Source organism: Apteryx rowi, unplaced genomic scaffold (assembly GCF_003343035.1).
Source record: "Apteryx rowi isolate R43461 unplaced genomic scaffold, aptRow1 scaffold_259, whole genome shotgun sequence".
Lineage (NCBI taxonomy): Eukaryota > Metazoa > Chordata > Aves > Apterygiformes > Apterygidae > Apteryx > Apteryx rowi.
The window spans coordinates 1,110,413-1,131,240 of NW_020448963.1; the positions used below are offsets into that span (position 1 = coordinate 1,110,413).

Sequence of the window (20,828 nt, forward strand, 5' to 3'; positions counted from 1 at the left end):
GCGCAGAGCAGCGCTTTCCGACCACGCTTTCCCGCGGGAATCTCTTGCAATGATCTTCTGTTTCAGGTATCACTTAAGGCCAGACCGAAAACGTCCATAAAACTCCCTTCCCGGCCTCTGCAAACAGCAGCAGGGCGAGTTCCCGTCGCCCAGGAGCATTTCACGTCGACGGCTCAAGCAAGGAGGGAGCCCCGGGCGCTCACTGCTCCCGTTTCCTCCAGCCAGCGTCTTCCCTGCTCCTTCAGTCAAAGCATTCGAGCTTCCCAACCAATTTCCCTGCCCCTGACGACCTCCGATCCCTTCGGCTGTTCAAAGGCTCTAGCAAATTCTTCCTTTCCGTTTCCAGGCGGTCGTTAAATAAATCGCAGGCCGTATCCCGAGCCTTGCAGAGCGGCTCCGGGCTCGGGCGCTCCCACTTCCAGCCCATCATCCGCGGGGAAATCCATCAGGCGCACCCGCCGACTCGGCAGACGCTCGGCCTCGCTCGCACGCTTRCATCCTCCGGCCGCTGCAAACCATCGGGTTCCCGCTCCCGTGGCCCGCTGCGCGCACACCCGGAGAGGGGAAGCGGCCGAGGAGGAGGAACAAGCCGGGTGTCACACAAGCGGATACAGACATAGGCGTATATTAAGGGTGAGATTTTTTTTGCTTTTCATTAAGTTACTAAAAAAAAAAAAAAGAAAAAAGAAAAAAGAGAGAGACGAACAATGCTCTAGTGTTTTAGGCCATGGATTCTCCAGCTCGGATTCACGGCAGGGAACACGTTAACAGGGAAAGCGTCTCCTGGACGTCTCCCCCCTCCAGCCGCAACCAGGCACCCTCCTCCCTTCCCCTTGGTGATCAAATAACATCCTTATGCAAGTACAGCAATTGTTTACATGTAAAAGTAAGATTAGGAAAGTATTTAATGTAGTTGTAGCCTTTTTTTTTTTCCTTGTTTTTCTTTTCTTTTTTTTTTTAAAAAAAAGAAGTGATTTAGCAGCTGGAAAGAAAGAGACAGCATCACGTGAGCAGCGAGCGCTGCCCCGACCACCAGCARACGCTCCCCAGGTTACCGGCGCTCCGCGGACCACAGTTCACGTCTCAGGGCTTCGCAGACCCCGCAGACGGTACCAGGGTGACGCTTCTTCACAGTGAGAGCCAGCGGGACATCTTTGGTCGTTGGAGAGACGCGCGAGAGACTTACTGCACGCGGAAGCAGCGCGGAGGACCGCGCGGGACCGGGCCGCGGGCAATCCATGCCGGGGCCGGGCTCCGGCTTCGGCCGCCGCTCCGGGAGGAGCGCCGGATCGCTCGCAGCGCTTGCGTCGCCTCTTCCGCTTTCTTTCTTCGCCCCGGCGGGTCTTTGGGTTCCTTCGGCACAGCAAGGCAAGCGGCAGAGGCAAAGGGCCGGCGGGCGGTCACGGGGCTCGAAAGGCTGCGGCCTCCCGAGCCGCCGCTCTCCCAAGTCACCGGCGCGACGCCGCGGCTGGAAAAGCGCGGCCGGCAGCGGGCGCCGGGCGCGCGGGAAACGCGGCGGAGCCGCCGGCTGCTCCTCGGCCGTGAAGTTCTCTCCGCAGAAAAGGTCTCCCAAGCAGCAACCCCCTTCTCACAAGTGCTCTCACCCCTCTTTTTGGCAGACGCACACACGGACGCGCGCTAGCCGTACACAATTCGGATCCGCGCAAGGGAAAGGAAGCCGGCACCGCCCAGGAGAGGTGCGCACATTCAGCAGCTGTCAAAGGAGAAGTCGCTTTACTTTCTTTTAAACTTGCAATGTTTGTCTTTATTTTGTTCTTTATATTTTGAAAGTGAAAAGAAATAGTATTGAGTCAATTTCTTTTTTTCGTTTTTTTTTGTTTGTTTTTTGTTTTTTTAAATATTTGTTCTATGTATTTACAAGCCTTAAAGTTGCTCTAAAGGTTCTGAAAGTATCACTAGTACTTTTTTTTTTTTTTTCCCCAGGGTAGCACTGTTTTGAACGAGTTATTTTCGGAGCACTCTGGTCCGCAGCGGTTTTCTCAAATCCATTTTCCTTTCGTTCCAAGGTTATGTACGTTTTGATTACTATTTTCTTTTAAATTTCTGAAGCAAGCTGAGAGGCAGGCAGAAAAATCTGATGACAATTTAAAAAAAAAAAAATTTTTGATCTCTTCCTCATCTAGCTTACCCCAACCCCCTTGAAAGTTTTGCCTATTTATCATGCTTTGAAACAAAACTGAGGTGCGTATGAAGGGGAGGGAAATTTATTTCTCTGCTTTCGTTCTATTATACAATTTGTTTACAGAAACTGCAAATTTAAAAATTACACTGGCATTTGCAGTCCTTAAAATAATAAATTAAAAGTTTTCAACTTTTTTCTTTTTTTTTTTTTTTGCTAAACAGATTTGTTTCGCTTCGTGTTTTTGTAAGTATGAGTCCTTGTTTAAAAAGAAAAGAAAAAAAAAGATTAAAACAGAAAATATTTTCTATAAATAATACATGTATTTTGGTTTAGTGCTCCCGCCCTCAGGTTTGAAGTTTGCTTTTTTTTTTTTTTCAAGTACCTTTTTTTTCCTCCATGATCACCTTTGTGTTTATCTATTTTTACCTCTCCCACTCGTGCATGTGTGGGGGAAGGGGGGGGTCTGCGCGAGAATTGGCCTTGCTGCACTGTGATTGGCGAAGACGTGAAACTTTTTAAAAAAATACTTAAATTGTTTCTTTTTTTTTTTTTCCTCTGTATTTTAAGTTTTAATTATCCTCCGACTCCTCTTCAGCCTCCCGTAGCCACGTGAAGAACGCCGTGACGGATTTTAGCGCTACTCCTTTCCCGTTCTGCTCCGCCGGGTCCTTGCTGCTCTCCCACTTGTAGAAGGCATCCTCCGATATGACCTCCTCGTCATATAGGCAGTCAAAAAACATCCGCAACAAATCTGCAAGAAGGGAATAACGGGAGAGAACGCCTGTAAGTACGGCGCGGTTTCCGTCGGCGGACAAAGCCGCGCGGGTATGGACAAGGGGATTAACAGGACCTTTAAGGCAAGACATGCAGACACACGTAAAAGCAAGGCCTGTTACTAAATTATGGCTTCCTGGCTGCTTGGACACAGCTGAGAAGGAACCCAGGTCCCTCCGACTACACGCTCCGTAGAAACGGGAAAGCTGGGAAAGCAGCCGTGGCTGCGTATAACCTAGGCTTGGCCAGCAAACGGGATCCACAGCGGCCAGTGGCCCTCGCACGAGGCCGCCCGACCCGACAGCCTGGCTCCTCGCCGGCGCTGATGCTTGGGGCAGCGCTTGGTTTTGTGCGGCTCGGCAGGAGGGATAGCGAGCGACTACCGGAAACATTTACAGCTAAGTACGATCAAGTTGGATGTTCTGGTGCGCTCCTTCCTTCTGGGCTGCAGACTCCCCGGGTATTCCCATTTCTTTGGCAACCCCTCCACCCTTTCTCCATAAACACTTTCCTACAGTGTTTCTGGGACAAGACTCATCAGCTGTCCAACTCGTTTTATTCGCTCCAAGGCCACACACATCTGTGGTGCAGCACCGCAGTGCAATTGCGATGAGTGGTGCTCTCGCATGTCTAGCTATTGTAAACCTCGACAGATAATTCTCTGCGTTTTCCTCTCTTGGCGTCACAGAGATTTGTTCTTCCTTCTCTACGGCTGCTTACAGGAGCAACCAGGAGAAGAGCACACCTCCAGCCAAGCATCTGGGGAACCGGACTTCTCTAAAAGCCGAAAGCAGAAACTACTGCAAGCTGCTTTCTCTCATCTTCTACGTACAAATGTAAAAAGTTGGCTTCGCTGTCAGGAAAAGCACATGCTCTTCCAGACTCTTATCCCTAGGCTTTACTCTCATGGAAGCAACTTTCCCCTAGGCTCTCAGGATTGAAACCCCCAGCGCAGAGAGAACACTTACTAGGAGGCTGATCAAGTTTTACTATTGATGCTTGTAGTGCATAAAGTGCTTGTAGTTCCTTCTCTGTGTCTGAGTCTAGGTACTTGAGTAAGATCGGCACTCTCTGTTTGATAACAGCAGTGTCCACACGGAAGCTAGAAGAGTCCGCTGAAGAGAAGAGAAGAAAACAGCGTTAGCTTTGGTAGATGGCAGCAGGGGCAGCTCTTTTATCACCTTTATTTATTCAGATAGAAATCACAGATACGGGTTAGTGCGGAGAGAAAAAAGGATGAGACAAAATTAGGAAGTGAGTATCTCTGATCAATGGCTACTTCTGGAAGTCTTGATTCTTCTTACTGCCCAAACTCCACCAGTATCTCCGGTGGCCCCACCAGGTCCCTAGCCAGCCTGCTGACACGAGCAGCAGAATTACTACCGTACTGTGCAGTGCAAATCATCGCTTTCCCACAGACAACCGGGTGCCCAAAGCGCACACAACGGCTGGAGCGAAAATCTCAGCTACAGAGGAGCTTTGGAGAAAAGTACACCTTTTTCTAAAAACACTACAGCAGAAACAGAATCATAAACTGCGCATGACATAGGAAATCAGAAATATATTAAAATACGTGTTAGAAGTCCCCTTCCTTCAGCAGCAACATGGAGAAATTATTCAGCGGCTTTTAAGTAGAACAAGCTAAAAACACGACTAAGAGATTTTTAGAAAACAAAGAGAAAATATCTCAATTAGAGGCAAGATAGAAAAGTAAAACAACAAGCTGTTACCGAAACACCCCCAGCAGAGATGCATCAGGGAACCCTTACACATTTGTCATAAAATCCTGTGTCATTTAGCCATTAACATTCGGTGGCCTCCAAAAGATTCTGTTTTCTAGGAAGAAAGGAACTGGGTTGTGTCTTTCCGCTCACATCCACGCAGTGGCAAGATGAAATTCAGACCAATCCCTCCACCGAGCGTGACTCTTAGAGCTAGGAGCAGAAACGGGTGCTTTACAAGCACAATTTCTTTGCCTTGCCAGATGCCAACAGTAAAATTAAAGGAAACGATGTGAACGGGCCAGATGTTTCCACTGGCTAGCAGCGCTTTATTCAACCCCCCGAGGGTCTGGTGCTCACACTTCTTTTTTAGCAGCCCACCCTCTCCTTGCAGTTCCAACCGACTGCCCTACCCCTGGGGCGTTATGGCTCGATGCACATTCAARTAATCCATATAAACGCTCTTTCCAAAAATGCCACACTCTCGGGACATGAAAACTATTAACAAGCCAGAGATGCAAGCTGGCTTCTCCTCTTCTGCAGCCCACACTTCCAACTCACACGTGGCAACCGGCGGTGGCAGAGCACCCACGCGCCCTCGCTGCCACAGGAGTGGAAATGCTAATTATCTTAATAACGTCTAGCGCGTTTCCACCGTTGCTGGAAAAGAATCAATGAAAAATCTGACGTTACTCAGAGTCGTCTGAAATGTCTGCACAGGCAAAGGCACCGGGACGCTCTGGGGAAGGGGCCAGACCGGGAACGGAGAACACCATCACCAGCAAAGCGCCCGGCTGCCGCAGGCGGAGCGAACACCTCGCTCTGGGGCGCTGGGATTCAATATGCTGCAAAAATCTTAGGGGCGTGTTAAAAAGCAGCCTGAGAGGAGAAGAAAAAGTGATATGAACCTAAAAAAACGGGAAATAATTCTTGGCACATTTGATTGGTTTGTTTGGTGTTTGCATTGCAAATTACTCACCTATAATAGCTGCTTTGCAAACTGCTGTCATTAAAGCTCTAAGGAATGTAGGTGAACTCATCTGGCTTTCATCTAGATTAGCCTGAAATCAAGAGTAAATGGACCAGTTAAAAACACTCCAGCGCCTAAGAGCAACTGTTTCCAAAATCCGCTGCYGAATTTGGCAGGAAGTGTAAATTCAGCAAAAGCTGCTGCAGTAGGAAACCAGTTCACCCCTTTGCAGAAATCCAGCTTCCCCATTCCCCTCTTGAAAAGGGCTCAGGTACGTCAACACGCAACAACAGTTCTCCTGCGATCAGGACAACCTATTTCACCACTCCCACCAGCTAGTTTGTCGGCTAGAGAAACCAATCGAAAGGATGACGCCTGGCTTTTGCGGTGCCTTTTACGTTTTCTGAGCGTTTTACACTTCAGCACGTTTTATGGAATCCTCCTCGGTAGGAGATTTGCTTTGTATAGAAGGAAATTCAGGGAATGGCTACCTAACTCATCCCAACCTATAAAGAGAGCCTGGGGGTGTCCCTAGATTTTCAGTACCGCTTGCACTCTGCTCCCCTCACAGCAACAGAAAAAGGACATTTCTAGCACATCGCTCCAGCGACGGAAATAGCTGCAACGAAGCTGACCAAGGTTTAGCTGCAAGCAGAGATACAAATGCTTCAGGCTGAGTATCGTGTCAGAAGCAAGATTTAAAATCTAGCTTGGAGGATGCAGCTGAAGTTARAGGGCAAAAAAGATCAATGTTTTTTGTTGCTGACTTTTTTTGGGGTCTTTTTTTCTCTTTACGCTGCCTGGTCCAACACTGTGGGAAAGGTACACACGCTCTCAGTGGCGGTCCAGATGAGGGACATTTTTAAAGCATGGCAGAGCAYGCAGTTGGGCAGGGGGGAATTTGCGTAGGTCGTGTCACAGAAAACAGTGAGGYGCTTTTATCCCATATCTAGGGATAAAAACACTTGGAAAGGGAACACTAGGCAAGAGTGTAGCAACATACTTGGTCTATAACGCAACTGCTAACCAGAAGCAGCGTTTCAGAGTGAAAAGTCTACGGTATTTAAATCAGCAGTTACCCAGCAGTAAGGTAATACTGGTAAAACTCTTTTTTCTAAATGTTAATTTGAAATATTTGAGTAATTATATATAGATTTTAATTCTTTGAAAAYGTTGCCGGCACAGTCCCCATCATCATTAGCGTCCTGTGCTTGGAGAGGAGCAAAAAAAAATCAACGTGGTGTATTTATTTCTCAATTCTGACCGTGCCTAGCTCTGCCRTTTCTCGCTACCCTACCGTTTCCTTCGGAAAGCGCGGATGCACCACGGCAGCGCGACGCCGCCCTGCGAAACAAAGGACGCGAGACGGCCCGCCACGACGGTGATCCGTGTCTCAACCAGACACGTACAGGCAGGGGCCGCGGACGCCTGAGAACGTCTCACCTCCGGGGAACTCGCACGGCAATGAGGAAGCTGCCGTATGCCAGCGACTAGAGATTATAGTTGGCTCCCGGCTGTTTTCCCCAACGGGCAAGAATACCTTGGGCCTGGCACTGCATAAAAGTAACGGGAAGACCTGACAGCCCGCAGAGACGCTCCTTTGGATGAGAATGTGTTTATAAAAGCGGTTAACAAAACCGTGGGCAGGGAGGGTGAAAACGGTCTTTGTACCTCTACCCAGTCAAAGATTTGTTCATCGTTCGCCTTGTCCTCCACAATGAGTTTTTCTAGCTGTTTGTTCAGCTCTTCTGCAGAGAGTTCTTTCTCTGAAAGTGCTTCTGAGGAACYGGAACAGTCGGACTCCGTGAAGTCCAACTTCTGCAACATCAGAAGCGAGGAGSAGAATCAGTTAAATATACTTTCCTATGCTTAATCAAGACAGCAAGCTRCAGCTCGTTCTGCTTTCTGCAACTTTCCAACGCTAAGTTATCATTACAACAATTTACATACTTTCTTCTGTTCCAAAGATTATAAAGTGTTTTACAAACATGCAGGAATTACATTAACCAGCAAAGAAACTGTCACCTCCCCAAACAAACTCCAGCCCTGCACAATATGAGCGTGCACCATGTGTTGCTCAACTGAAACTAGGGGGAGCTGCAATGCAATTACCAGAGTGGGCTTTCGCTCAAAAAAACTGGAGCTAATGCCCCAGCTCTTGCAAAACGTGATAGAGGATCTACGGTCCCTTCACCGGTCGCCAGGTCTTGSTAATACATTTAAATTCCCACAGCACAGTACTTCTTAAGTACTAAAACGGGGCCTTGGTTCCCTTGGGGCTCTCAAGGAAGGCCTCCAGCACCTTCCTTTYGAGCACCCCGGCACCTGCTGCAAGGTGCCCTCCATCGGGCTCCTGCTATGGCCTGGCCCCTCTCTGCTGCGAAACCCTCTGGGATGATAATGCAAGGTGGGAAGAGGAAATAATTGCTATCATTTATTCCAGTCCGTCTGCAGATAGTCTRTTCTGCTTGTCGATTATCTACAAAATTCATTCTTGACTTCATTCCCCCCTTTTTGGGGAATACATCTACTAGAGGAAGCCAGCTGATGGGAGACGTGTGCCTGGGATCATGGAGGACAAGCCCAGCCCTCCCAGCGTTTCAGAAAGGAGGCGCTGMAAATAATCTAATCTCGACTCGATGACGGAGACACTTCTTTCCCACGTCCTGTGCCAACAACATGTGAGGACGGGAGGGAAGACAGACAGACAGACAGGACTGGGGACCAAAAATCAGCAGACCAACATCATCAAGCAGACGCTCGCTCTCAACTCACTTGTTCCGTGAGAAAGGTATGTACATCCTCCCCTTCAGGTAAGTAGTCCTTCCAACTGAGACCAGTCTCCCTCCATAAGGCTCCCACTTTCTTATGGCTCTAAAATACAAACAGTTTGCTCGTTTTAAAAGACTCGGCAGAAATCCTCGGGAGCTWACACAGGCTGGAACGGTGCAGCTGTGCCAGGAGAAATAAAGAACTGCTCAGCCACCAAACAAGATGCCTAGCAAAAAAGTGATCATGTTTGGAAATCCCGTGCAAGAGAAAATCGTATCTGCAATCCTGCCACAGGTATAAGTATCTCATGAAGTGGTCAGACACCACGGTGGTGTGTAATGAAACAAGGTGTAACGTGATACATGGGGTCTGCAACAACTTCAGCCAGGGATCACCTATGGAAAGYGGGTATATCTGAGTAAGGCACAGCGTCCCATGGCCGTGACAGAGCTGGCAGTTAGATGACTTAGATCCTTCTCCTGACTCTGCCATTAACTTACTCCATGACTCATTCTCCCATGCTTTGACATTAAGACACCGGTAAATTATCCACYAGAAAAATCATTATTTACATGGTTGTTTTCTGTGCAGACATCAAGCCTCAAATGCAGCTACATAATACCAAGTTCACTCTTCAGTTCCTAGAATTTATTGCAAACCTTGAGGAAAGCTCCTTTACAGTATGTACAGTACAACCTTTTGCATCTTCTAATGTCACGCTGACCTTTTGGTATCCCGTTCAAAACGGCGCGTATGCAATTCGGACAAGAATAAAAATGCTAGGGACAACCAGCTATTCTCACCCTAATGCTCTGCAGAAACATTTATCCCATAGCACCTACCCAAGGAGCGGGGGTCACTGTGCAGCCAAAGCTAAGCACTGACATAAAAGCAGCCTGATATTTTGAATTTTAATATACAGGTTAGTAAAGAGATAATTATGCTGAGTCCCTGCCGCAATTCATCAGAACCTGAATTAGGTGACTGATACCAGATGGAAATGCCTGACTCAAAATGCCCAAGCGCAAGTGTATCGGTCTAGACAAGATYGCATTAGAAAGCTGTGGCAGAAACAGAAACCCAAGCCTGTGCTTCAAGCCCCAGAGCACAGCAGCTTTTCTTTCAGAGAACAGAGGGAAAAAAATGCCAATCAACTGTCCAAACAAGCATTAAGACTAAAATAAATAAATAAAAAGCCACTATCCGCACTGCTAGACTGAAATGCTCCTGGAACAACCAACCTTGTTTGAATGCATGCTTTAAAAACAGGGAAGTGAGGGGATTTTACAGGGCTTAAAATAGACACTAGCCAAAGTGCACTATTTAACCGGATTGGGAAAAAAAAAARAMAAAAAAAAAAAAGACAAAAATGGAGACAAGAGTYACAGGGAAACCACCAAACTGTTTGGACACACAACTGTGCAACGTGTAAGAGAGCTCTAGAAGTTACAGGGTGAAAAGGTGTCGCTACCCCTAGTGCCGGGTGACTCTTAAGAGTTGGCAGGTTTAGTTTGGATAAGCACCCGGAAGTCTGAGAGGCCATCTGAAGCTTATCCGAACTCTCAGAACCTCTCCGATCTGCAAGAACAGCTCTCTCGCAAGATTTCCGGTACTTGCTGCTCCTGGTCAGCCCAGAAATACCTCGAGAATGTCCCTCTTGCAGTATTTCAGCACTCTAGCTTCTGGAAGAAGCCAGGTGCAAAGGTACCTGCAAAAGGGAAAAGCGATGAGAGAGAAAAGTTAACTCGACTTTTTGGAACCTCGTAAGGCTTGGTTTGAAACTGGGGATGGAGAGGCGGCTTTCCTAGGTTATCAGGATTATCCTAGGGTTTCCTAGGTTATCTGGATTGGCTGGCCCATCTCTAAATACCTCCACGTGGGGAATGTGAGCGTGTAGGCTTCATGCATAAACATGTACGTGCTGCATCCGGCTCAAAGCTACGAGCTGCGTACCTGGGCACTTACCATTTGTTTGCATAGAAGGTGCAAGATTTCAGCAAGCAAGACCCCGGCTCTTCCCACAGGAAGCAAAGGTTTGCTAAATTCTCTAGAATGAAAGAAAAACAGATATTTTTCCTTGTCATTTGAATTGTTCCTGAAGATCATCACAGAACAGTGCTCCAGAGCCAGAACACAAGGCAAGGGGTAGCAATTAAACTACTTAATCCCCAAATAGCCGTTACACATACAACAATACYGAAACTCTGGTCCTGGAAGCAGTTTCCATTTTTGTGTGTGAGGTTTTGTGCCCAYGTTTATGGCCACGTCCGGATGGTAGTTATTACACCCAGCGACATAAACACTCCTGCACGACACCTTGCTCTCCTCAAATCTAAGACAGGTTCTCAGAGCCTGAGCGTGCGCTTGCATGGCTCTACAACACCGGGGTATTTTGCAGTTCAACCGAAACAAATGGGACCGGAGCAGATCTATGGATAAAGCACTACTCCCTGCACCAAACAAAACGGTGACTGCAGAACAGAGAGCACCTTCCCCACCACTGCTTTCACCTCGGTGCAAACCTGAAGCCCTGAACAACACGCAGCGAGTCTCGCAAGCCAAGCCTCTAATCCTATCGCGTTTTATCTATCAACGGGACCCACGCCGCAAAAATGCGAGAGCATAGCTAGGCAGACAGCTCAGGCTCGACTGTCACTGAAAGAAAAACAACATTCCTTACTGTATAAGTTCTCTCATAGAGATTCCTCCTTCTTTTAACATGGGGGTCACCAACTCAGCTAGGTACAACCAAATATGGGGTATATCTATGGCCATATCATCTGCCATCTCCAAGGTATCTGAAAACCTTTAGAAAAAGAAGGAAAAATTTCAAGCATTAAATACAGTTCAATTTGAGACTCCTTTCCTGCAAAGTAAATCTGCGCTGTATTAAATCCTTTGTTTTAAAAGAGAACAACAGCATCCCCAAGATAGCAAAGAACACTACTGCCATCTAATAYTTTCAGCGGTTCAAAACTGCAGGGAGTTACGATCTCTAGGCAGAACCATGGAGAGTACTTGAAAAGGCAATGCCTTCCGTCAAACTGGCATCTGCAGAAGACCCATCCAGAAAAGCTTTATTTACAATAATTCCTCCATCCCAGCAATGTGTTGTTCACTAACTAGTAAAACCTGTAAGAGTAAAAGGCATTTTTGTCGATGAATACATAAGGTCTAATAAACGGAATCTCCTTAAAAAAGTCCAAACATTAACAGAAGGGGGATAAATAAGAACAGAAGTCCAAATGTGAGGTAGTCAGCAAAATGTTCAGCTAATTCTTGCATGAGCCATCAACYATCTAAAACACAACACAAGGAAAAGTTCGATAAAGCAGGAGGTGGTTTTGTTCTTCCTCCACAAATCCTTTGCTCAAACCGGTCAGAGAGCAGACGTCCAGAAGACAAAACGGGGTAGGCTGAATTGCGACCTCATCTAGACGAGGYTTCCAGAGTTGCTCAAAACTCTCCGTTCCCCATAAAAGCCTTGGAGGTGGCTCTGCATTCCACGCCTGCTGCAAGGCGATCCGGTTTTCTGGCTCTCCAGAGTTTTCAAACCGATCCRCTTCTCCCTTAAAACCTTGAAAATTCTGGGGTCCGTTTTACACGACTATCGATTAATTTCTTCCCTTGGGCACTAGCGTCAGAAACAGCTTTTAAGCGGAAACCGTCTCATTCGCTTTGTTCTTTACATCCGCCGCTACTACTTCGACTTAGGTTCGTCCCAGCGTTTCTGCCAGCAATTGGTTTCCTGTCGCGCATCTCCCCAGACCTGTGCTGGGACCAATACTCATACCACGACCTCTAATTACATGGTAATTTGTCTTGCGTGAGTAAGTCCCATCGTTTGCAGCCGCCTTCTCCTGCGCCCGCTGAACGCTGCGAAGGGCACTTGCCCTTTTCTCATTTCACGAGTGGTTTCGCTTTGTTTATGCCACACTCAGACCGCAGGTCCCGGGATTTCAGCAGGATCCCACTGATTTGGCAGCACGGCCACTTATCCACACCCTGGGAAATGCAGTAACGGCTTTAATCACGATCCATTATGGAAATGCATCACTTAGTGCGAGTCGTTTTGACCATCAGCGGCTGCATGAACACAGACAAGTGCACTCCCTGTGGATGTGTTTTTTACTGCTGCTCCCTGCAGTTTCCATCTCAGGCTGCCTCATCTTTTCCTGCGAGCTACTGGGTTTTGGCATCCCGAAAATCCCCGCCGGCCACGGCTGCAGGGAGATCACCATCAGAGCGGTCAGCGGTGCCAGCACAAGACACGATTCCAATAAAAGCAGCAAGTCAGGCTAAATACCTTGAAACTCATGATCTGGAAGCATTATTTCATCTGCCAGGGTTCTCTGGCTGCTTTTCATAGCTATTTCTGTTTAATCGCCCTAGTCTAAGCTCCAGCAAGGACCGAGGGGCGCAGGAGAGCACAACTGCTTTTACACCCGGACACCAGTTCAAATCCAGAGGCAGGACCACGAGAGCCGAAACGAGCAGGCGGTCGAAGTTCAGTTCTCCGAGGAAGGTGCGACCTGTTCGGTACCYGCATCGGGCACGTACGCGCCTTCTCAGCCCCCGGGGTCGCGGACACACTTCAGAGGCGAGTTGTCCCGAGAAAGGGCATCGTCCGGATGAAGCCTGTTTTACCACTGGAAGAGCAGCTGCGGTTTTGTGGCTGCCCGGGATTTCAGTCTACGGGGCTTCAAGGCATTAACGCCACTCAGCTATTTTATCTTCTTCCTCCCCCGTCCTAATCGCACTGAGTGACTTGCCAAAAGGCAAACGTTGACAAATACATCACAACACGAAAATATAAACACGCACATTTGGATATATACCTACAGATTTACTTATAAATAAATACTTATATAAATACTGAAGCATTTACATTCATTAAAGCATCTGAAATATTTAAAAGTCTATTAAAATATTGTATTACTTATACCTAAGCGGAAACGCTCTTTCACAAAGGATGCTCAGGATATTGCTGCTAGCAAACCAACGTGGGAAACGATTACTGGCCAACGCAAAGCGCAGCGTTTGCAACGAACGCTCAACAAAARTATCCGTGTGGATGTGCCGAATACAAACCCCTTGAAGAAATCCTGCTTGCTCAGCTTTCCTGACTGCACCAACTGATATAATAACTGGCCCATGTGATCCCTGGTGATCTGGCTCCTCTCGAGCGTCGACTCCACTCCCACTCGCACGAAAACAGGCAGCAGATTCTGGGCGTTCAGCTCCTCCACGCACTGCATCGCTTCCTGCTCAAACACCACAGAGCATCGTTTATTTTGTAAAATATCGAGYCAAGTCAAAAAGAGGGTATTAGGTTAGGTTCATTACTGGTCCAACCTGGCCCAGTAATTCTTATGCTACAAAAACATATCATATAAGGAAGCAGAAAATACAYGGGTAACATTCGGAGCAAAATTTCCTCTTTGTAAAGCGTCTGTTTTCTGGCACATGCATTTTGTAACTTAAGCAAATAAAACACTTAAACATAGGCTTTCAAAGCAATACTCAATGTCATACTTCAAAAACCTCCACTGTTGTCAGTGAAGATCTTCAGCTGACCCTTTAGGTTCAACCCAGCAGATCTCAGTGGAATTTCTGACTAAACGGACTGGCTCTTCTTCGCAGGTTTGGCCTTTAGCTAGCAAGAACTGGCAGCCCCAGGTGAGTTTCTGGAGGTCCTAAATGGCCTTTTTCAGGAGCTCGGCAGACCCAGACTGCGCACTCAGGTCAGAGCGTTTCCACCAGATGCACCTGACAGATCCCCGTGTCCAGAAGTTGGACTTTAAAGTCTACCTCAAAAAGAAAAAGGACTGGAGACTCCTTTCTTAACCAGCTAATGTAGTTAAGACCTGCTAGACACCATACCTGCAGACATTGTGAATCAAATTGTATTTTTTCTCCAAATCATGATTTAATAATTTCTCCTGATAACTAGATGTGAACCCAAAACCACCCATCCTTAGGAATCTTCTTTCTTYTTCTGATTTTAATTGGAAGCACTTTAAAGTGCAAGCGACAACTCTGCTTTTAGGGTGCYGAACCAGAATGCCCTGGCGCTGTCATTTCAAACTTCGCGGGTTTTTAGAATTTTTTTTTCAGCAAAAGATCAAATCAATCACCTTTTGCAGCAAATGTAACATTTTCTTGCAAACTCCCTGGACATGCAAAAAATCCATTTACAAGGGAAACAAAATTGCAACCTTTAACTAGGAAGTGATGACAGCTGCTCAGTAATTCTCAATGTTTATTAAAAATACTGTGGAGTAGTTTGTTCAATATTTAGTATTGCTTCATCTGCCTCTGGAACAGAACAGCACATGCTTTGATAACTGAATGAAAACCTCAGTTTATTTTCCCACTAGCTCTCCTGCTTCCAAAATTGCTATTATTATGGAGTTGCTCAGTGATTCATGACAGCTCCACATACATCTTGCTACTTAAAACACACAAAGTGGGCTATTTTTCCCTATTACTAGCAGGGGCGCAAAACAAGGTGGTGAGACACTGCCTGAAACCACCCCTGGAGCTGCGGCCGTCCAAATTTTAACAGGCCGCACCATTTCCATTACGCCTGGAACAGCTGGGTGCTTACAAAGACACCGTTCCTGGAGAGAAAACATACTCAAAGGCCCACGGCTGCCGACCTTGATGCTGAGCAAGGTTTTCATTTTGCTTACCTTAAAATCATTAATATGCAAGAACTCATCAATGATAGATTTGCATTTTCTCTCTATTTCCTCTTCTGAYAGCGAAGGCTTGTCTTGTACGGGAGCCGGGGGAGCTTCTGGCTTGGCTGGCAGTCACGCAGAGAGAAGAGACATTTGGAAAAGGAAAATGAGCACCATTTCCAGCAAGACGTTCTGAAAACACAAGTCACCTGTTCCTCCTCCCGGAGCCGTTCCTGCTGGCTGGACAGCAGCGGTCAACAAGCTAGATTTGCTATGGTAACCGAGAGGATGCTGATTTGGAAGCGGTGGACACTGAAACAACCAGTGTAGAGCGTTTCGTGTCTCACCATCAGTTATAGATAACTTCTTTCTCGGTTTAATTCCCTCTCTCTATATGAACCCTCTGTATTTCTGCAACTGAACCTTAGAAACACTTGGCAGTGGCACAGGATTTAACATCTTCAAAGCACTCTATCAACATTAAGTAATTAAACTTCAGGCTGTTAGAGCAGCTCCAACAGCACGCCAAAAATTTCTAGCCTGCTGACATTGACGAGCAGCGACCCAAAGCAATCTCCCGATCCCATTCCCACGTCTCCAGGAGAAAGGAAACCCCAAAGACCCGGTCCCCAAGAAGCCCTTTACAAACTTGCCTCCCAGAGCGAACCACCAAGACAAGACGAGCTGCGCTGTGGCAGCAGTTTGAGTTTTAGATGATTCCCAGAGACAGAGCCAAACACTGCGCTCGCTGCAAAGGCTCTGTCCCCCAGGAACGCCGCCTTCAACGTCCTCGATACTTTATCAGCTGGCAGGAGCACAAAGTGGGAGCTGCAGCACTGACAAGGGGACAACCCACCCCCGCGGGTGTTAGCACCCCTGCTGCACCGGGACCTGCCGGGAAAGAGGGCTGGCAACAGCACGGTGCTAAAAAAGTAACGTGCACAGTCTGCCCCAGACCCCAACCACGACTACGGCCCTGGGAAATGGTAAGAAAGCGCCGATACGGCCACCTGGGCAAGGAACGCTGGTGCTTCGGTAACACGGTGATAAGCACTTAAGAAGCACCTTGCACCGACTACACCATCCAGCAGGACTGACCACGGATTTTAGCCTTGTGGATGCAGCATATATAAATCCTGAAATCACTGGGATGTGCGGCATGCGGCAGCTTGGAGGAAACATGGCTCCAGGCGAACGCAAGTGGCACTGCGCCCAAAACGCTCGGCTCCGGCGCTGTGCCTTGGGACCATTCGAACAACCACCTCATCTGCTCTGGCCTGCCGAGAAGGCTACGTCCCAGAGATGGGGCGACTGAGAAAGCTGGACCCAGGCCCGTTTTTATCCTCTAGTTGTGCCCTTTTCTGTAAAGAGTTGGTGATTCGCTAACACAACACATACAAAACCGAATCCCCCCAAAATAACCAGGAAGACAAAACCAAATCCCCCCAAAATAACCAGGAAGACAAAACTGAATGCCCCCAAAATAACCAGGAAGACCTGGTATTCAAAGGCCTCTCCAAGCATATGACATTCTACGTCCTGAAACTCCTCAAACCTCCGTGACTTATCCCAGGAGACAGGTTTTAGATACACGAGATTGTCTGAGGATAAGTGCTCAGGAGTCTAAATCAGCTGTGTTACAAACCTTCAGGACAGATTTCAGCGATCGAAGCTCGACGCTGTGCCGCTGTGGGCCGAATATTCACATGGCTGCAGGGAAATCTGTCATTTTTACTGATAAATTCTCCCATAAGCAGCTTCATGCGTTCAGCAAGACTCCCTGCGCGTGCTCCAGCCCTCGCGGAAGAGCCGCTTACCAGATTCCTTGGCTTTGTTCCTGTCCATCTCCAAGGTGTTTCTATCCATCTCCATGCCGCCCGTCAACTGCTTCACCGTCTCCAGCATCTCTCTCCGCTGCTCCTCTTGCGCCTGATTGTCGAGCAGCAGCTCTTTACTGCTGCTGCCCCGGAGGAAGGTGTTTGGACGGGCGAGGGAAGGCGGGAGAGGTTTGTCGTTCTTCTCCCTGCCTGTGCTCCCGCGACTAAGGAACAAAAAACACACTCACTTAAAAGGTCACGGCACGAGAAACCCCTGCTCACAATGCTGCTGATGTTAAAGAAGATACTGAACAGCTTTCTAGTAACCGCAGGGAAAGAAAAAACAGCACCACAAAACCAGGAGGATTCTTGTCTCAGCTTTTTACAGTTGTAGCTACACAGAATATAATCAAAATCAGTTCAAGTCTCAGGGAGACACAAACACACCCAACACAAACATCCACAGAGCGGACAGGCAACGCCACTGCTTCCTAGAGAACACACGGCAAAGCAACGACCTCCTTACAGCACCGATTTCAAATGCAGAATGGTGAATTTTATAACGTAAAGGCACGCTTTTACTATGGGATTGTGTGAATCTCTCTTACCCATTTATTGAAAAATAGCTTCAGAAGAACGAAGGCTACCTGCAACAGGTGACAACCATCTGTCCTGCCAACGTGTCAAGTAATAAGATGGACAAGAAAGATGATAGCAAGATGGAATAACCTTCAGAGAAGCCAGATTTTTAGGTGAAATAGGAGGGGAGACGATTGGGGAAAACTTCGGAGGGACAGAACTGACCAAAAGAGTCTGGCAGTGGGCGCGTGTACATTTATAAATCATGTCAAGAGCTAATTATTAAGGGCTAATGCATGTTCCATGCTGCAAGCTGGAGCGGCCGTCCTGCCGAACCCCCGGGAGCGTGTGAGCGCTGCACAGCTTCACGGGCACATCGCACCGTGGGCAAGCGGGAGCAGGCTTGGACACAGCTAACGGGACGGGGTCAGAGAGAGCCGGAGCATGTGAAGAGCCTTGCTAAATCCGTGCCTCGTTTAGGCGTGTTTTTCTGGATAAATAAACCTCCTGACCTGGCTGAATTCATGACCGCTGAATCCAATCTCCATACATTACCATTTATTACATTTTATCCTGAGAGTTATTAAACTGTTATAAACTACCAGTAAGCATATCTTTTTTATCTAAAGGGTGATTGAAAAGTGAAAACTAAAACATTCATCAGAACTGCTTTAAAAATCAATACCAGCTGCCTCTCCTATGATATTATAAAAAATTGATGTGTTTTAAGTTAACTCAAACTACACAGGGGGAGAAAGGCCTGGCCATTCCCGGAAACGATTCAATGAAAATCTACTCTATCTGTGCGCTGGCAATTGGAGCAGCAAGGGAAAAGCGCAGGCATACAAACAGGGGAAGGGAAACGTCACCGGCAGACTGAACCTTACCTAGTTAAGGCCCTGCGAGAATCTAACTCTGAGGATGCAGATGAGGCAGATACGGATGAAACTGGAGGCTGCAGCGCAGAAAATCTGTTCAGACTAGTGGCACTTGGTCGTAAGGAGTCTGGGAGATTGCAAAGACAGCACAGGGAAGAGGGACAACAAGGTCAGTGACGAGAAGGCGTCGCAAAACCATTTAAACAACTGCTGCTGCTTTCAGAGCGATGGGGAGGGAAGCGAAGGGAAAGGGCTGGTCCTGCCCAGTAGCAAGGTTGAGGGTGAGGACCTGTCCTGACTTACCCATCTCGCTCGCCTTTGCTCCACCACTGCTGCCCTTTCCCCAGCTGCCCAACTGGGCTTTAGGCACAAGCTGAATCTTCTCATCTATTGTGGGCTGTAAAACACATCAATATATACAATCAAAGGGAAGTTACATTATTTTATAAACTGGGTGTTTTTTTGCAACAATCCCAGGGCACCTGCTTTGGGAATCCAAAAATGCATTTTTAACACATTCTTGGAAGACCGAGCTCTAGCCAAAGACAGAGGATGCACCTAAGTGCACCACAAATAGCCTCTTCCAAAGCGTAAATGAGATATTCACCATGACTGGGAGCTTCTTTCTGTTAGAAGCAATGGAGCTCAGTAGAGGAAAAAGCATGGTATATCAGTACTTGAAAAATGTTCAGTTTGTTTGTAAGGAATAAATTGGTTCTGCTGTCCACCCAACCTACCAGTAAAGGCTTTGGTGGGAATTTGCACAGCAAAGAGAATTCAGAGGGTGGAGAATGACAGTGGCTTGCGAAACAGGAAGCAAAAAGCTGGACTGAACTTCTGGATCGTGGTCCAAAACCACTGTACAAGTTGGCACTGCTCTTCTCAGGCTACCTGAACCTTTTGAGCTGGGAGTGTTGCCATCTGATACGTTAGGAACATTTTGTTTTAAATTTGAATCTGGCATCCCCATTCTACTAAGAAGACGGTATCCGAACTTGCATTCTCTTTTCATCACTTAATAAAATGCAGTTTTTTGAATTAGAGAACTTGCAGGTCACTAAAAGCATGAATCTTAGGAAATGTGCATGCGTACTGCTTTTCCTTGAAACAAACAAAACAGGAATGTTTAGAAGATGATGGCATTTTTCTCCGTGCTTTATTTATGTACACTACAAACTTACAGGATTTAAAATACCAAAACATTGCCCCAAACAACTTTTGACCTGCAAGTACCATAACAGGCTTTCCTAGATAGAAAGGTGCAACAAGGTGACACCTGGGCACTTTTGCAGCTCTGAAGGAGCTTTGCGCTGGTACCTACCTTGGTGATTTTAAGGAACTTGGTGGGGTCCAGCACTCGGCTGTTCTTCGCCCCCTGCACAGTGTTCCAACCGCCTTCATCGACCCGCTGGACACCTACCAAAAGACAGACACAGTTTCCTTTAGCTCCGTACCTGCTGGCTCCACAACCATCTCCCAATTCAACACGAGGAGGCACAGAAGACGGTGCAGTTTGTTAAGCCTCCAAGCAATTCTACGCCGAAATCATCAGGCACGTCTCTTGGGGTATTTCTTCAGACTGAGATGATAGAGCTGCTTTGCCTGCCTTTATTATTCCAAAATAGCCTTGATACAAGCAACAATATTTCCAAGGGTAGATTTTTGTAGTGTTGCTTCCTGCTTCAGGAATGATTGCCCCGTCTGTGTTGCTGGTATTCTGATAGGGCTGCACACACTGTGCCTTAACAGAAGCTCRCAAACGGAGAAGAAATGCCTTTCTGCTAACCAAACAGTGTGCTTGTCGCACAGATTTCCGCAGCGTTAGGCTGGGCTCAGTGCAGAATCATTCAAGCAGTCAAGAGCTCCTTACAAATGCATATTGCCTTTACACCTTTTTTTCACAGCACTCTCATTTAATAACCCTCAGCATTAAAGAATCTGAAGATTACTTTCTCCATGCTTGGCTCTGGCCCACAGTCTTTGCTTTCCCTGCCTGCTAACCCTTTTTACTTACCTTTATCCCCAGAATCCTTTCCGTAAAGTTCCCTCTGCACTTCTGCTCTCAGTGGCCATTTTACTTCTACCTTACTCCTATTTATACTGCAACGGGTATTTTAATGTCTTGCTAGCAGCGATTCATTTTAAAATTACTCTGTACTTTGACAAAATGATTTCCAGCCTTTCTGGAAGGGAAGAAAACCTGATCATTCCCACTGCCAACTGGTGCCTTGCTGCCTTCCTGCAGCTGCTGAGGCCAGACGAAACAAGGGGCAAGATTTAGCACTAGCACGAGGGAACATGATGCTTCAGAACCAAAGAGACTTGCACGTTTTGGTCCAATGCCTCTGAAAAGCATCAGCCACTCCAGCTGCCTCTTCAGGTAGTGTTAACTCAATGGCTGTTAACAATTTAAGGTAAGGCGAAGACACTCTTTTCCATGTCGAGTTAATATCTCACAACTTTAACAGCTACAGACAACATGGTTATG

General features: G+C 47.2%; 1 protein-coding gene across 14 annotated transcripts in view; it reads right to left on the reverse strand.

The window, feature by feature from the left end:
• Positions 1 to 664: 664 nt before the first annotated feature.
• The window catches only part of EIF4G3 (eukaryotic translation initiation factor 4 gamma 3), a 117,010-nt gene continuing 96,846 nt past the window's right edge, over positions 665 to 20,828 (reverse strand). For 12 of the 14 annotated variants that reach the window (XM_026067420.1, XM_026067427.1, XM_026067423.1 and 9 more), the window contains 13 exons: positions 19,662 to 19,756; positions 18,644 to 18,737; positions 18,350 to 18,467; positions 16,884 to 17,107; positions 15,076 to 15,191; positions 13,472 to 13,644; positions 11,061 to 11,186; positions 10,346 to 10,427; positions 8,384 to 8,482; positions 7,280 to 7,426; positions 5,618 to 5,699; positions 3,886 to 4,032; positions 665 to 2,894 (listed from right to left, as the gene is read on the reverse strand). In XM_026067420.1, the coding sequence (XP_025923205.1) occupies positions 2,713 to 2,894; positions 3,886 to 4,032; positions 5,618 to 5,699; positions 7,280 to 7,426; positions 8,384 to 8,482; positions 10,346 to 10,427; positions 11,061 to 11,186; positions 13,472 to 13,644; positions 15,076 to 15,191; positions 16,884 to 17,107; positions 18,350 to 18,467; positions 18,644 to 18,737; positions 19,662 to 19,756 (1,685 nt within the window). In that variant the 3' untranslated portion in view covers positions 665 to 2,712. Of the gene's footprint in view, positions 2,895 to 3,885; positions 4,033 to 5,617; positions 5,700 to 7,279; positions 7,427 to 8,383; positions 8,483 to 9,903; positions 10,089 to 10,345; positions 10,428 to 11,060; positions 11,187 to 13,471; positions 13,645 to 15,075; positions 15,192 to 15,215; positions 15,958 to 16,883; positions 17,108 to 18,349; positions 18,468 to 18,643; positions 18,738 to 19,661; positions 19,757 to 20,828 lie in introns of those variants that run through there. The other 2 variants (XR_003253769.1, XM_026067431.1) reach the window with 2 other exon arrangements.